At 36.9% G+C, this 17,146-nt stretch overlaps 1 protein-coding gene across 3 annotated transcripts in view; it reads right to left on the reverse strand.

Annotated features, from left to right (window-relative positions):
* Positions 1–17,146, reverse strand: part of LRP2 (LDL receptor related protein 2) — a 111,021-nt gene that overhangs the window by 42,258 nt on the left and 51,617 nt on the right. For all 3 annotated transcript variants that reach the window (XM_031056532.1, XM_031056533.1, XM_031056527.1), the window contains exons 28-42: positions 15,417–15,628; positions 14,764–14,948; positions 13,672–13,900; positions 12,403–12,580; positions 10,339–10,467; positions 9,211–9,377; positions 7,409–7,552; positions 6,329–6,438; positions 5,268–5,445; positions 4,735–4,948; positions 4,042–4,281; positions 3,720–3,908; positions 1,815–2,735; positions 1,063–1,228; positions 429–587 (exon numbers count right to left, since the gene is read on the reverse strand). In XM_031056532.1, coding sequence (XP_030912392.1) covers positions 429–587; positions 1,063–1,228; positions 1,815–2,735; positions 3,720–3,908; positions 4,042–4,281; positions 4,735–4,948; positions 5,268–5,445; positions 6,329–6,438; positions 7,409–7,552; positions 9,211–9,377; positions 10,339–10,467; positions 12,403–12,580; positions 13,672–13,900; positions 14,764–14,948; positions 15,417–15,628 — 3,421 coding nt within the window. The remainder of the gene's footprint in view (positions 1–428; positions 588–1,062; positions 1,229–1,814; positions 2,736–3,719; positions 3,909–4,041; positions 4,282–4,734; positions 4,949–5,267; positions 5,446–6,328; positions 6,439–7,408; positions 7,553–9,210; positions 9,378–10,338; positions 10,468–12,402; positions 12,581–13,671; positions 13,901–14,763; positions 14,949–15,416; positions 15,629–17,146) is intronic.

The raw sequence follows: 17,146 nt of genomic DNA on the forward strand, positions 1-17,146 counted from the left end.
TAAATTCAAGGGTAGAGCTCTGCCTGGTAGGCAACAGGAAGAATATCAGGCCAAATTCCACAGGTGATAGGCATTAACTATGAGCAATGCATACTGTAAAATGTGTACTGCGACTGTATTTTTTGGAGAAGACACTTATGAAAGTCCTGAATTGCATGTAAGACAAACAAACTGACAGCAGGTGCAAGTGTATAAAGCAGAGAACAAAATCTACACTGTGACTTAATATAACTTCTTATTGCACAATAGTTTCACAGCAATATTAAAATTTGACATTTCATTGCTATTAAGCAACTCCTAACATTCTATAATGTCATGTACCAAATTCAACTGAAATGCTGAAAACCAGCTAGGAAATGAGGAAAAATAAATAGAGCCTTTAAAATATTAACTAAATGTAAACCATCAAGTATGTTTTCAATACATACAGATTTGCATCAGCCCAGTACAGCTGCTGTTCTTCATAGTCCAGGGTCAGTCCATTTGGCCATACCAAGTTTGTGCTCACAATGGGTGTTCTGAAGTTTCCTCCAAGTGTAGCTCGTTCAATCTTTGCATTTGAACTCCAGTCAGTCCAGTACATATACCTGTCAATAACATAATTATATTTTCATAAAACAAAACTCACAAACTCTGCTTTTGGTGGTATTTCCACCCTCATGTCTCTTACTTAAGTGTGCATTGCAAAACTACAAGAAAATATCTTCTTCCTCTATTTTGGCTCGCATTGACAAGGGAGTCTTCTAGAGGGATCACTGGGGTCCACGGCAGTGAACTTCAGAAAATTTTTTCCAGCTCCTATGTGAATCCACTAAAGTCAATTAATCTCTTTCTTATCTTTCTTAATTATAACACAGCATAACTGGTAATGAAATTAAAAGCACAGTATCATACAGTAATGTCCCCATCCTCTCAGGAAATGTTGATACAGAAACAAGAATTCTTCTGAAGCATTCAAGGAATACAACAGAAAAAGGGTTAGGGTTATAGAAGTCTCTGACAGTCTTTGTCAAGGTCTAAATTGTACTTGCACCTGCAGTCAAAACAAAGTTCAACACATACCCTCTGCAGGGATCTAATACAATGGCTCTTGGCCGTGGCACACGGGCGATCACAGTGCGGTTTGATCCATCCACAGCCATTGAGCTGATGGTCTGATTAAGATAGTCACTGTAGTAAACTCTGTTGTTGATCCAGTCAAAGGCTATGCCATCTGGAGTCCCCAAGTCTTAGGCACATGCAAGCAAAAACACACAAAAGCTCAGCATGGTTTCCTGAGATACTTCAGCACTCTTCATCTATTATAATTTGGCTACACTGAAGACTTCTTTGAAATGCCATTGGCACCAGTGCAAATCTGTCCATTTGAAAAACTGGAGTAGTAATACTTGGGAATCAGGCAGACCTGGCTATACAATAGTTTTACAAAGACATTTCCCTCACAGATTTAGATTAAGTTCTGGTTGCTATTCTTCATGTAGCAGGAATCCTCCCTCACTCCATTATATTAATTTATTACATTTAATTTTAATTTATTATGTATCATTTTATATACAGAATAATATCTATCCAGTTTTATATTTCCATATCATTGGGATCAAAAGATAAAAATAAGAAATAAGAATAAGAATCTGAAATAAGAATATCAGAAAAGGAAAAAAATGAGAAAGAAAAAATATAATTTTATTAGATATCTTAACTAAGTGGTTGACCTTGACCTTTAGCATAAAAATACCTGTTGGGATAGTGGTAGGTGCTGCAGGTCATTTTTTAAAAATATCTGACTACTTTGTGCTATATTTCAGTGCACTTACCAGATGCAACTACAGTTGGGGAGCTAATTCCTGAGTAAATACTAACATAACTGATTCTTCCTGTTCCTGAAGGGTAACTTTGTGTAAAATATATTCGGTTGTTTATGCTGTCAAAATCCAGGGCCACAGCAGTTCTTAACACATTGACTGGGCGGAAGGGAGGACTGTGGTTTTCAGGATCTAGGTGGATACTTCTGAGGCCATTTTCAAGAGCAAAAATCAGGTAATCATCTGTTGAAATGGAACATCTCTTCCCATCACTGTCTAGTGTTCCAAAGGCACAACCACATTTCGGTGTCTGAAGGTCAGGGAGAGCAAAACAGAGGTGAGAACAACCTCCATTGTTGTCCAAACAAGGATTGTTGTTGACATCAAGGGGAGAACGTGACTGGAAATTACTGTTGTAAATTGTAACATCCCTTAGCCAATTAATGTTATCTCTTATTACTGTTGGCTGATCAGTATTGCCTGGCTGCTTGCTGGCTTGGAAGACTTTTTTCAGGTTTCGATCCACCCAGATCATGGAATTGCCAAAGATAGTGATACCATATGGAGTTGGATAGCGACTGCCATAACGCACAATTTCAACATCACCACCATCGGGCTGAATTCTTGCAATCATATCTAAGGAATCGTCCACCCAGTAAACGTAGCCATTGCTGTGATCTATGGCCAACCCACGAGGTGTGACAATGCCCTCGGACACAAGAACTGTTCTGTTGGTGCAGTCAAGAAACGCACGTTCGATCTTTGGATTTTGCCCATAATCAGCCCAGAAGAGATATCTGTTTTTTGGGTCAACTACTATGTGCCTTGGCATGTCTATGGTAGTTTTCAGAAGCACACGACGATATGTTGTGTTTAAACGCAAAACTTCTATAAAAGTCTCTGTGAGGAAGGCATTTGTAAAATAAAGATTTCCTGTATACAAAAACCAAAACAAAACAAATCAGAAAAGCAAAAGAGAAAGTTAATATCAGCATCAACACCTGAGAAACACAAGTTGGTAAAATACTGAACCACAAAATGAATAGCCATATGTTAGTACTTGGAAGCATAAGGTATTTGCCTACCATCAGATGAATTAGAAAGAAGCAACCAAACTGACAGTAGTCAATTAATTTCTAAATACTCATGGATGGCCATGGGTATCAGTAGTACAGTTGCCTTTTAAAACACGCAACTATGAAATCCATGTTATGGCACAAGACTGTATACAGAAACTAAATTAAGTGTTTACAGCAGATGATTATCCTAAAACTCATCCCAACAAGCCTATCAATCAACTGAAGAACTTTTGCAAAACACATATACAGTACATATATATATATATATATATACACAAAACTAAAGTATTAATGGTAATTGTTGATTAATACTTTCTGAAGAGTTAATATTTTAATTAATCTCTAATATGTTTAAATAGGAACAGGAAGTGCACATGTGGAAATTATAGATCAAAGATAAATATTTCTTCTGCGTTTTTTACTTTTCATTATAACTTATGTGTACACAGCAATCTGAGGGTAGATAAAAAGTCCTTTCTTATTTACAATGTCATAAGACAGGTTTTGTGCATTCTTCTCTGGTACGTGCTTTCACAATGGGAGTTCACAGCTACGTACAAATGTACAGACAAGAACAGAGGCCTAAGACAAATATTAAAGCATCAGGAGAGAAAAAGGTCTTGAAATCTTCTCTGATAAACTTTCACCTTTACAGATATATATAAATAAACATAAGAGCCATTCATTACTTCCTCTTATTTTAAAATCAGTCAATTAAACCACAAGCTAGAACCATGGTACTTCCATTCAAAATAGTTCCATTAGAATCTGCTTATGTTAGCCTAAAATTTTTATAATATGTAAAGAATAACATTCTCCTAAATTCAGCTGTGCTTACCTGCTACCCAGTCAATTGCAATGCCACGGATCCCATTTCGCCCTATTCCATTTGTAACAACATTTCTAAAATAAGAACCATCAGGTTTAATTTTACGTATTGCATTCTGAGAAGAAACTGTGCTACTGAAGTCACACCAGAAAATGAAACCAGAAGGCATGTGAACATCCACATGAAGTGCATTTCGTCCTGAAATATTTTGAAAAGTATTAGTTAATGATTTTTTATAGAAACTATATTCTTTAAAGTATGTGCTATGCTAGAAAGAAATGCCAAAATACCAGGCATGACAAGATATTTTCCTATTATAATATTCACATACCTCTTCCTGCCAGTGGTACCATGGCTTCAGAGTGATCTGATGTGTCTAAACTAAATCCCTTAATTGCAGAGAGCATGGAAACAACTACAAATGAACTGTATGAGGAACAGGTTCTGTTATCAGGATTTAGCTGAAAGCCAGTAGCACAGGCACAGGTGAATAATCCACCAGGTACAGGCAGACAAAGCTGCTGGCACACTCCAATATTATTACTGCAGCCATTTGTGGAACCAGCAGAATCTGCAAAAGACATACATGGCAAAACAAAAATCTCAACTGTATCATCACAAACACCCATAGATATACACCCAAATGCATATAGTTGTATAGTATTAACAATCAGCTGACAAAAATAAAGATGCTAATCAGAATACATTTTAGCAGAGATGTGATAGCAATGGGTTTACTGGCCTCTTGTCATCTAAGATCAATGGGGCCAACAGCCAGATAAAACAAATTTGAAGCTAAAGTAACAAAATAGTCAACACGACCTTAGTAAAACTACATGAGCCAGTAGATGTCTTAGCTAGATGGTGGAGCATCTCTTTACCAAAAACAGGCAAAATGCTGCTGACACTTTTCCTGCAAGCCGAATCAAAGCATATCCTTTGAAAGATCAACCATTCGGTCTCTAAGGAAAGTTCGCGTTTTTGCAAGTTGAATATCCTGAAACATGTCTCTACAAATACTCACTGTCTCTGTAATACACTCGTAGGCTCTTCAGTCTTGGGACATTATCTCTCAGTACGACTTTGTTTGCACCAGTGGCCTTGTCAACTCGTTCAATTACTTCATAATCTCGATCAGTATAGTATAGAAAGGTACCATACACAGCAACTCCCCAGGGATGAGAAAGATGAACCACCAGAGTCACACGATTTGTACCATCCAAATTGCCTCTCTCAATCTAAGAAATCATTTTAAAGATTAGGATTATATTTCCTATAGCAACAGTTCAGTGTTATAATATAAAACAAAAATGCAATGCATGATACTAAAATCTCTCTTGTGCGTGAAATCTTTAGGTACAAGGTAGGAAGAAGAAAAGGCAAGCAGTATGTGATTTCTGATCTTATACTTTTGATGGTATTTAATAACAACTATCCAGATTTTGCTTGGTCCTGCAACTCCCATTTATAAGAGAAAACTGAAGTAACTGAATCACTCATGTGAACCATAGATGCACCGACAGGTAAAGAAGCAATTATTAAAAATACATCTCCTACCATTCCTGTGCTTGTGACAGCCCAGTACAACTTTTGTTCCTTAATGTCAATGGTAAGAAACTCCACATGGTCCAGGTTGCCAGTGAAGAGGGTTTGTATGCCTGAGCCATCCATGTTTGCACTGGCAATCTTTGCTGGGACTCCACTGTCAGTTCCCTGGTCTGTCCAGTACAGCTTCCTGTAAGACACATTAGCAGATCTGTTAGCAAAAGTGGCAAGAGAAATCAGTGGACCAGAGTCGCTTGAGCATACGCTTAAAACCGATTCCTCTGTCAGTCAAACACTTCAGCACATGCTGAACACAACTCACATTGAATCAAACCACAATTAAAAAGAGCTTATTTGAGAAGGAGAAGAGTGCTTGTTCTCTCGACAAAGAGAAACACCTACTTCTCTTGAAAGAGAGGAATGCCTCTTAAATAATTTTTAGAAATCCATAACCTTGCCTATTTCATCCCACGATACCATCAGCAGGTAAATGCAGTAGAGTATTATGACTATAACACAAAAGGACTCCTCCTTATAATAATAATACTAATTCTGTTTCACAGATGGCTGCAACATTTCAGAGTGAATTTGGTTTCAATTTTCAATTAAAACTACAGAATCAGAAAAAATCTAGATGAAACAAAAAAAAAGGCAAATTGTTCTGTTTGGGAACAAGCAGCAAAATTATATTTAGTGTTATACTTTTTGACATGTGACATTTTTCCCATGTAATACATCTTTCTAGGCCCAAGTCAGACATCACAAGGTATTTTACAGAAAGATTTTGGAGTACTCTTTATTCTGGGTTCCCATTTTTCAGGGATTTTTTCACAATCATAATATTCTGAGATTTTTTTTACATTAAAAAATGGTACTATACAAGCATATTGTAAATTAAGGAGGATGAACATCAATGCAGTAATTTAGGAAGCCATGCACTTATTTTTTACAGCTTAAAAAGAGTAAATAAATTCTGCCCAAATATGAAACAAACCAAACCGTGTCAAATCCAGGATGAAAACCCTAAAAAACAAGAAAAAGCATGAGCAAATACAACAGTTGTGGAAATTTACCCTCTTGCTGGATCAACTGCCAAACCAATTGGTGTGCCAGCTCCCAGAGAGGTGCCATCATTGGTAATCAGTGTTTTCCTGTACATTATGTCACCATGCAGCTTCAGGACCTATGCAAACATTGAACTTATCAGACCATGCAATATAGAACTTACAGCGCATTTTCAAATTACAGGAATGAAGCCTAAATCAACATGGAGTTGAAATTGCAGAAGACTTTCTTGAATACCATGAAGTAAAAGCACATTGTTCTGTACTCTAACCACCACCTTTCTCTAACATGCACCCCTTGAAAGAGCTGCTTGCAGCTAAGAACCTGCCTATGATAAAAAGGAAGGGTCCTAAGCATAAAAACAATTTATCTTTCAGTTTCCATAATATCTTCAAGGCCTGAATGGGTTGATGAAATTCTGATTTAGGAAGTATCACATTTCATTTGCTCAAATTATCTGCCTTTTAATTCAATAGTAGGTATTTATATTTTGGAACAAGAACACTAATGACTGGGTTTATTCACAGTCATTACTATATTATATATTACTTATCCTTCATTTCCCTACTCTGAATGACAATTTTATCCTTCACATATCATGAGACTGCTTGTCTCTAGAAATCTACATGATACATTACCAAAGCATTTGGGAATGGATCTTACTGCGTTCAATGGCAGCATTCCTTTACTATCAGAGGCATTGCATTGGGATCATTGATTTGAAGGAAGGATAGTAACAGTAGTAACTCTAGTCATCATAGTGTTAAACACATCTGTGTGTTAAACACTAGAAGCCTAAGGCATTGTAGGGAGAAAATAAAGAAAGAAATTTATACACAAATAAAGTTTGCAGGATAGATCTACGCACAAATAAGAATGTCCAGAATATATCGCTTTCAATCGTTTTGACTATGTTTAAATTTAAGTTTCTTTTCAAGTTTGTAAAGTATTTTTCTACGAACATATTACACTTTAAAGTAAATATAATTTAAGGTTTTCACAAAATAAATATTACTAATTTCCATCTTTATACGTAGCAGTGAAAAATCTAGGCTCTTACTTTCCTGTTGTCCCTCTTAAATAATTACCTCAATTGACTGTGTCCCTGGGTTAGTGTAATACAGGTTTGCAGATATCCAGTCTAGTGCCAGACCAGTAGGAGCACCAATAACAGCTGCTGGAGCAAAAACTGTCCTGTTGGCTCCATCCGACCTCACTCTGTGAATTTCACCCTTGGAAAGAAAAATAACAAAAGTTTTAAAAATATCAAGAGCAGAAAACACTCTTCTATTCCAACTACGCTGGCACTTCTTTTATACTGTAATCTTTTCTAATGCTAGCACAGTTCTAGGCAGAAGAAGGCAGAGATAGGGCAGAACCAGGAACATAAAATGGAGCACAGGAACTACAGAAATATCTTTTTTGCAGAGGGTGATCCATGACTGACACAGGTGTCTCAGCTCTGTTTGGGAGCAACAGAAGCCTGAGGCCTGCAGGTCAGGGATGCAGCTGGGGGGCACAGCCCAGAGGCACACCTTTGGCAGGCCTTGTCAAGACCCATCCAAAGCAGACCTAACACCTAACACTGGCCCTGCAAAGGCACCTGCCATTCCACTTGCCAGGATTTAACTTGCTGTTAAGGGATGGATCAGCCCTTGACCTCCCACACTACTCTATATGTCAGCTGGGTCTGCAGGCTGACATCTGTCAAGAATATTTTTTCAGACTGCAGGGAAGATGAAACAGATTCCCAAGTATTTAAGTAGTTTCTCGGGCAAAGATTTGCTTAAATAGGTCTATTTAAGTACTTCATTGAACTAAACATTCTAACTTCAAAAGAATAAATAATTAAGCAAATCGTAATTTCTTCATTAGTGGCACCGAATACACTTTAAAATTAGTTATTTTTAAAATTGTATTTACTTCAGAGCTGCAAAATATAAAGAAAGCAAGTTGGGGAAAAAACCAAAAATCTTGTGTGGATGAAACATAACAAGTTTGTGTGAATTGTTTCTGTTAAAACACAATTACAGAAATCTCCTTATCTACCATCATATTTCTCCAAGACCTCCTTATTGCTTTTCTTGACAAAAAGGATAGTTTTTAAGTTTCCAAGAGTGAAGACACATTGTCTTCAGACAGACTACCAGAGATTTTTTCCTTTTGAAGTGTCCATTCACAAAAATTATGTATTTTTTCCTCTTTTGTTTTTTGTGACAAGTTAGCCTTATAGAACACATCTAGTTTCTTAGTTCATGACCAGCAATAAAAGCAATTAGTCAAACAATTATAAATAACTATTAAAAATTCAAATTCATTTTTAAATCTATAAGCCTCACATGTGCTACCTGGAAATTATTGTTTTGAGTTTGCAACCATTTTCAATTTAAAGAAAAAGATGCTTCTCTATGATGTCAGTTCATTAAGTGCTCAGACTAAATGCACATACATTCATCCTAATGCTAAGTGTCACTGTGTCCAATGCACTGCTCCCATGGAGAAATGCTCTGGCTGTGTTTGCAGAGTTGACTCCTAAGTCAAGGGAGCAGAGAGAGCAAACTACAGCACAGAAGGGCTGAGTGTGGGTCTGTCAATGCTCTCCAGTATTTCCTGTTCATGTCTCCAAGTCAGGAAAAAACATTAATCAGATGTTCTGCTGACAAAAATAAGAACTACTTTACAAAAGAGACAAAGCTTCTTTACTTGTCCTAGGAAAACAACCAATCAAATAAGAAAAACTTTAAAAAAAAACCAAAACAAAAAAAAAAACCAACCACACCACCAACAACAAAAAAATGCTAACACATTTCACTCCAAAACACTTCTGAAAAATAAAAAAGGTTAAAAGGTTTTAATTTAGTGCACATTGTGAACACAAATACTAACTTACTGGATTTTCAACCCAATATATCATCTGTTCAGAGTCATCAAAGTCAACATCAACACCATTTTGAACTCCTGCTATTGGAACCATAGCATCATTTGTCTTCTCCTCAGGGTTCAGAGAAATTCCGTAAATTATATTATCTCTTACAGCAATAAGGAAAGGGTGTTCAACTGTGAAAACAAAGAGTAATTCAGAGTTGCTTCTGGTCAAGAAAAAGGTACTATGATATGCTTTCCCCCTCCCACCCAAAAGTTCCCTGATGCTGAGAATGGCTCAATATTACCAGTGATGTTTTGAAGTCACTTACATAGAGGTTTGTTCCCTCACTAGGAACAAGGTTATTAGTTATTTCAACTGCTGTAACATTTTAAGTTTCAGCACTGTGCAATCACAAGGCAAATTCTGAGCAGAAGGAAGTAAATAAAGCAGGAACACTCACTGCCAGACAAAAGAAGGATATTTGTGCAGCTGCTCAAAGCTGCTTTTTCAAATCTCTTAGAAGGGGAACCAGCCAAAGCTCTGAGGATTCTGCAGGACTTGCCTGTGATGGGTTCTAATGCATATTAAGCAGGACTCATAAGCATGGAACAACACCACAGGGCAACTGCTGATCATTATTACAAAATATAACTGCAGTACTGTTTTCTGGTTTTATCCCTAAGGGAACAGACATACTCCCTTTTGGTATATTTATTTTTAGGTAAACTTGTACCCTTATGCTTAAATCTTATTAACAAAGGGCAATGCATCAGGTGATCTGAGAAAATGCATGGGAGAGCTGCAAAGTGAGAGTCAGCAACTGCATTTCTCATCTGCTAGGGACTAGGGGAAGAGAATCTCCTGAACACAGTTACCTTCCCCTTTTCCTTGTGCTTTGGTCTTTGGAGAACAAATCCTAGCCTCTTCTTCCCATAGGCACAAGCTACCACTTAACAGGGAACTGGGCTGCTGTAGAAGTAACCCATTGAATCTTTTATAATAGACCAAAGACTTGGTTGGTTGGTTTGGTTTTGATTTTCTTTACTGGCTGCTTAACACTGTTATATAAATTTTGCAGTAAAAATTCTGGCATGAAAACCCACTAAACACAGCATCACTGCGCCTCTCAAAATCTCATTAGTACTGCCCTACCTCTGATGCAGTTCCTGTTATCAGGAGAAAGGATCCATCCTGAAGGGCAAGCACAGGAAAAAAAAAGTGGTCCAGATGAAGAAAGTAAGCAGAGATGGCTACATGGGGATGATGCACAGGAATTAATACCTGAAAATAAGAAAGGGACTATTAGCAGCTATAAGCAACTAGAGAGAATATTCTCATTGCTACTGACATTAACCCAGAATTAAGAAAGTTTTGATATTTGTTTAAAATTAAAATAATGGAATTATTTCTAAGAACCACAAGGAATACAATTTACTTGTGACAGGATACAATTTTCCACGGAGCCAGTACATTATCATAGTAATATTTGCAATTTTTATGCATCACAAAAAAACTTTCAAGCTCTATTTCAAACTTTTCTTAACTGCATGAGGAAACCTGTGGGATTTGCAGTCCTTGATTGTAATAACCCTTCTAGATGGGGGATTTAAATTATTTGCTGAAACTTCTTGGAGAAACTAAAGAGAAAATAGTTGCAATGTCTTACTCAAAGATAGTGGGAATTCAATGCCAATTTTTTAGCTCACTTTGAAACTGTGAATGAAAAGTTGTAAAATGTAAAAAAAAGACACTGAAGATCTCTCCTGACTGCTATTATTACTATACACTAAAATTCAATCTAAACCACTTCCACAAACTTGCTGCTGAACAAGATTTTTCAGAATGAGTAATCTTCATAAGAAAACAAAAATCAGATTTTGAGTACATCCTTACCAATGGCAGCAGACCTTATTCTAAAAAGCTTGGAAGTTCCAGGAATTTACACAATTGTTACTAATATAAAAACTAACAAGAACTGAAAACAAATTAACATGACAATAAAATAATGGCATAAACTCAGAACTCAAACTGTAAGAAAATCGTTCATGTCATCAGTATAAAAAAAATCTAAATTCTGGTTAGTGGAAGATCCAATGGTTTACAAAATAGGAGAGTAGATGACAGTTTTATTACTGCATCTAAAATTTCAATTAGCATGTAATTATTCCTTCATTTGTCAACATCAGTATGTTGTGCTATTCTGCAAATACTCTATTCTCTCCCTTTTTGCCTGGCCACATAAAGTACAATGGAATAATTCAGAATGAAAAATTATAAAATGTACTAAACACAATGAAGAAAAAGAAGAAAAAATTCTCCAGGGATAGAAATTTTTTTAAATCTTAGGTTGTAAAATAAAACCTCTCAAACCATAATTATGATGAATAAATTAAGGCTATGCCCTGCTAACTGAACAATTTACAGTGAGAATAGGCCGCTTTAGTTCTGAACATGTCTGAGGAAGGCTTTGTTCCAAAAGAAATCCAGCACTGAAAGTACTAGTGCCTTACTCAGATACTCAAGGAAGTCTCCACCTTCCCTGGCATGGGGGTGTATTTTGAGGAAAAAAAAAAGTAATATTTATTAGCTGGAAACACTCCATACACAAAAAATACAACTGAAGCTGAAAGATAATATTCATATCAACATGTCCAACACTCTTCAAGTCATGCTGTGAAATAACAAAAAAGTCTGATATGAAAGATCTCTACCTAACAGAAATAATTTAGGATTTTTTTAGTCTTTAAGCTGCAAGAGATCACCTGCACAAGATCTCAGAGAGAATACTTAATACAATGAAGGAGATTATTTATCATTATTGTTTCATTGACTAAAATAATGTAGAAGTACTTTCAGAGAAAGTTGATGACAGTAATCTTTTCAAAAATAATCATTACCACACAAGAAATTGAATCTAGTATGCCACAGAGAGAAATTTTTAAAATTAAAATGCTTTCCAAAAATGCCTCAATTGTCTTGTAAAAACATTCAGAACAAAGTGCAAGAAAACGGCACATACTACCTCCTTATTATTCTTTTTGGCTAGTCATCATCCCAAAATGCTGCCTAGGTGGTTGCCTTCCCTAGCACCAGGCAAGTCAATAGTATGAATTACTTGCCTGTTTTAACCCAACCCATTTGCTGAAAAGACTGATTCTTGGTGTTCCAATGCATGACATCACTGCATACTTATTTCTGCAATCTGGATGAACTTACCATCAGGCTGCCTTACAGGATGGACTGCCACAAGACCCAAAGGCTGGTGGATGTTATAAATCATAACTGTCTGGTTTCCTCCATGCCATTTATTGGCCCGAATTACTCGATTAGTATAGCGGTCACTCCAGTACACAAAATCTTCAAAGACAGTTAGACCATGTGGATGCTGCAATATCTAAAAAGGCAAGGTTGATTACCAATTTACTTCTGGAGATTTGCAGATGTAAAGCTTGCAATGAAGTAATAACAGAGGTGAGCATAATTTTAAAATAAATAAATAATGAAGCAACTGTGTCTCAAAAGACATTTTTTCAGAAACAAAAATGAAATATCATCTATTGTCTAAAACCAATACATTAATAATGAGGAAAATATAATTTTTTAAAAACTGGAATGCTATATAGACCCCGTGAGATAAAGAGAATGAGGAATTAACGAAGCAGTCTAACTACTTTGGGCAGAACCCACAGATAAAGAGCAATATGTAGATTTTCAAAAGCACAAGAGGAAATGTCTAGTGAGAATTATGGACTTGTCAAGAACCTGCATCCTTGATAAGCTCCCCTAAAATTTACCAGAGGATCAAAGGTGGCGTATCTAGATTTCAGATAACCAGGAGTGGAAAGATTTCCTTGGCTCCTATATCACACTAATTGTCTCTCCAGCCAAAAGTAAAAGCCCCAGGAGTCAATGTGAAAACATTCACATGGTTATTGATACCAGTTTCTGTGTGCCAGCTGAACATCTGTGCTATTGAGTCGGTACAAGGTCAGTGCTACAAGCTATCAGCAGCACTTCACTGGGAGACAGACTGTAAGAGGGATGGTCTTGATGGAGCTGCTGCACACAAGTCATAGCACAAAACCCTTCACTGCTGTCATGAATTGTAGCAATAATCACTCACAAAATACCAGGAAAAGTTTCTCCAGGCTTTCTCTACTATATTTGCCTACAGAAAATGCACCACCTAGTAGCAGCAGTGTCAGATGTCACCTTCAGATTTCATACAGGCAGACAGAACAGATGAGAGTGCTACAAAGCACCAAGTCTACATGCAGCTCCAGACTCTGCTGAAGATCTCCTGAGAGACTGAATAGGATAGCAATTTCTCTTTTTCCAGCAGCAGGAAGCAGATAAAATACTTCATATCTGCTTCACTCAATAATTTTGAAAAAAAATACACCCAAGTCTATGACAATGATAATATATTTTTCAGTACTATCAGCAGGGACACAGGAAAACAACGGTTCCTTACTAGTGTCTTACCAGATCACTTGCAACCACCTGTCGTCTGTTGTTTCCATTGTAATCACAGAAATCGATATAATCAAGATAAGCATCAGCAAAATAAAGAAGTTTATTTGGATAATCAATGGAAAGTCCATTGGGCCAGTAGATTTTATTATTAACAATCACTGTGCGCATTTTGCCATCCATGCTGGCTTTTTCAATTCGGGGGTTTTGGCCCCAGTCCGTCCAGAACATTACATGAGCACTGAAAAAAGTAACTCATGGTTAGCAATCTGGGAACAAAACTAGCTGCCCATTGAGAAACATTCCATAGAGTCATTAGCCAAAAAGTAGAAGCAATCTTTCTGTGAACAGTCCTACATAATGATACTGAATTTACTTTAGCAACATGTTTACTGAAGATATTACAGTAATTTCTGTTATAAAAATTCTTTTAATACTTCTACTGTTGTTTCTATTCGTCAATAATAGCAGCATATAGAAGATACGTCACTGGTTTTTAATGTTGATTATAATCTCATCCTCTGACTGCTACATAATCATTTAATACAGGCTTACACTCTAACAGGTATGCATTGATAATGTTAACAGCATTGAAACTGGCAGTAAACAGAGTTCAAGGCATTGAAAACCTGGAAAAAAAGAGTAAAATTTTGTACATGAACAGTTCAAATCATCACATTAACTCTATACCACTTGCTGTCTGAAATGCGAAGGTGCTTTTGTGATAACAATACAATCTGGACAATTATTTCAGAGTTGGAACTATGAAGGTAGGCATATGACATGAAATCACATTGTTTGTGGTATACCACCAACTGAAGTGATACATCATAATTTTGAATTAATACTTCTTAACTCAGAAGCAAATGAAGAAAAATCTTTTATAGGTATAAAACCATCTTGTTGCACTGAAACAGAACAACATATCACCAGTAAATACTTAATGACTTGAAATATTAATCAACTCTGCAAACACACTAAATTGTTCTAAGTTGTTCCTTCCACTTGTCATTTACATTCCAATACAATTCGGACATGCCATAAATTTTAATAGCTACATCATAAAATAAGCATCTTAATAAAAAATAATATGAAAAATCTTACTCAGTTCTAGGATCTAACACTAGTCCTCTTGGGTTTGTTATATTTTCACTGATCAGCACAGTCCTGTGGCTCCCATCCATTTTGGAGACTTCAATAGTTTCCAGAACAAAGTCTGTCCAGTAAAGGTTACGACCCACCCAATCCACTGCTATACTCTCAGTCACAGTGACACCACTGTCAAACACCTGTTCATGAACAAAAAAGCAGGTGGGGGAGAGGAAAAAAAAAGATTATATTAAATTTTACCCTTTGCATTTCTATAGATATGGAAAATTATGAACCAAGTTTCCAATATCTTCTAGGTCGATAATGCAGAATGAATCACAATGTACATATTCAAAATGATGGCAAAGCATAAACCCAAACACTCCTACTAACTTCAGCAGGTCTATTGAAGAAATTAGAATTTACTAATAGGAAAACCAGTTTATATTGTGATGCTTAAAAAAGGGCTTCTTGAAAGCATTCAGTTTCCCTTTTCAAACAGCTATTTGAAATGTTAGTTTAGCTTATCTACAAAGTTGTTTCACTTTGTCTCTGTTATCTCTTTTCTTACTATATTTGGATTTTCCTCTTCTCCTTCATTAACTAAAGATACAGTGTCTTCATTTTCTCTCCATAAAAGACAAGAAAACTTACTCAGCAAAACTTACTATTTTTCGGTCAGTCCCATTTTGATAAGCACTCCAAATTTTATCCTGTGTTGTATCAGACCAAAAGATACGATCTGTGACTGAATCAAAATCAATAGCCACAATATTTGTCCCATCCCGAACCAGAGAATAAATGCTGTGTGACTGAGAAGTGATGTTATCCACAACAATTTGGTTACGACTTGCCACCAGCAAAAGAAGATTCCCAGATTCTGTCAGAGGAATAGAAATTAAAATAAACCAATGAGCTATTCAACAGTAACTGGGAGAAAAAGAAACACTGAGTAATTTAACATAACTTTATAGCATCAACACTGTAGTATCTAGACATAAATATTGAGAGGACAAATTTAAATAAATTCCCAGGGCAAGATACAGTATCATATCCAGTCTGTCCATCTTGACTTTTAAATCTACATTGGTTTTTCTCCATAACTATTTTTACAGACTTCCCTCCCAGGCTCCTATCAGGACCTTAGGTCCTATTGCCCACTGTCTAACCAGTTTGCTGCTGACATCCAACACTCATTCCTCCATAAAACTCTCATCTCCCACTCCCGATTCAACTCCCAAAGTTTTTGGCACCTCCAATTAATCTACTCAGCCTGGTCTCCCTCCTTTGTAACCCACCTTCTCTTTTTTCCCCCTTTAGACCATGTGGGAACAAGGGAGAAGAAAGAGATTACAGGAAAGCCATAGATTGCTTTAATTAGGTTGCACAGATAAGATGCTGAAAAACAACTGAAGAGCATCAACCATAAAGACAGCAAAGTACAAGAAACTCCCTATTAGTAATGGCCAAGCTTATGCACAGGGAAAATGCAAGTGTCTTCCACAACCTGAGTATATCCCTAAACCAGGAAACTTGCAGAGATAAATTCCATGGGGCTTATGGCTCCTCCACCCTGTCAGTGTACCACAAAAGAGACAGAGAACAACTGGCATCTAGGCTGCATCAGTGATGTCTGCTCCTTACAAATGAGCAAAGTACAGCATAGGCACCAGGTAAGTCTTATGAAAGGCTGGGATTTAAACAATTTGTGAGCATTGAACTTTATAAACAGTTAATTTTGGGCTACGGTTTACAAGTCTCTGACATTGCTTTTCCTCAAAATATTATTTTTGATCATTGCAAGCTAAAAAAAATAGTATTCATTTAAATATACTATTTCTAATTAACCCTACAGCTGACAGTTTTAATTCTCACGGTCATCTGCCATGAACAGCTCTAAAATCAACTCTTTTAAGAGAAAAAGATCGTTATGGCAAAGTGTTGGCGGTTAGGATTTTTCCTTTAGTTGTTTTCTCTCAGGGAATTTTCTCCCATTTGTTGCTAAAAGATAATTAACGACTGGTACTTAAGAGAGACAAAGGATATAGCCAAGGAGAAGGGGGATGAGTGCAGCTGGCTGCACTATCTAGCTGAGGGGCATTTACTCGGAAAGGGCAGCAATACCTCGAGATTTTGGCTGGGGGGGTGAGGGGCTAGGCTGGATTCCTTGTTTTTGCTGTCGGCATCGGAGGAGGACGGTCGGTTGAGCTGATGCCACTGCCACCGCCCAACCCTGTACTGCTTCTTCCTTACTGTGGGTGAGCCTCTACTTGTAAGAGTAGCTGTTATTAACACCCTACCTCACTAGAAAGGGCCCTCACCATCTACCTGAGTGCCTCAGGGGAAAACCCAGGACCCCGAGCTCCCTCGAAGGAGCCTCTCCTGGCTGCACAGAGCC

Source organism: Geospiza fortis, unplaced genomic scaffold (assembly GCF_000277835.1).
Source record: "Geospiza fortis unplaced genomic scaffold, GeoFor_1.0 scaffold112, whole genome shotgun sequence".
Taxonomy (NCBI): Eukaryota; Metazoa; Chordata; class Aves; order Passeriformes; family Thraupidae; genus Geospiza; species Geospiza fortis.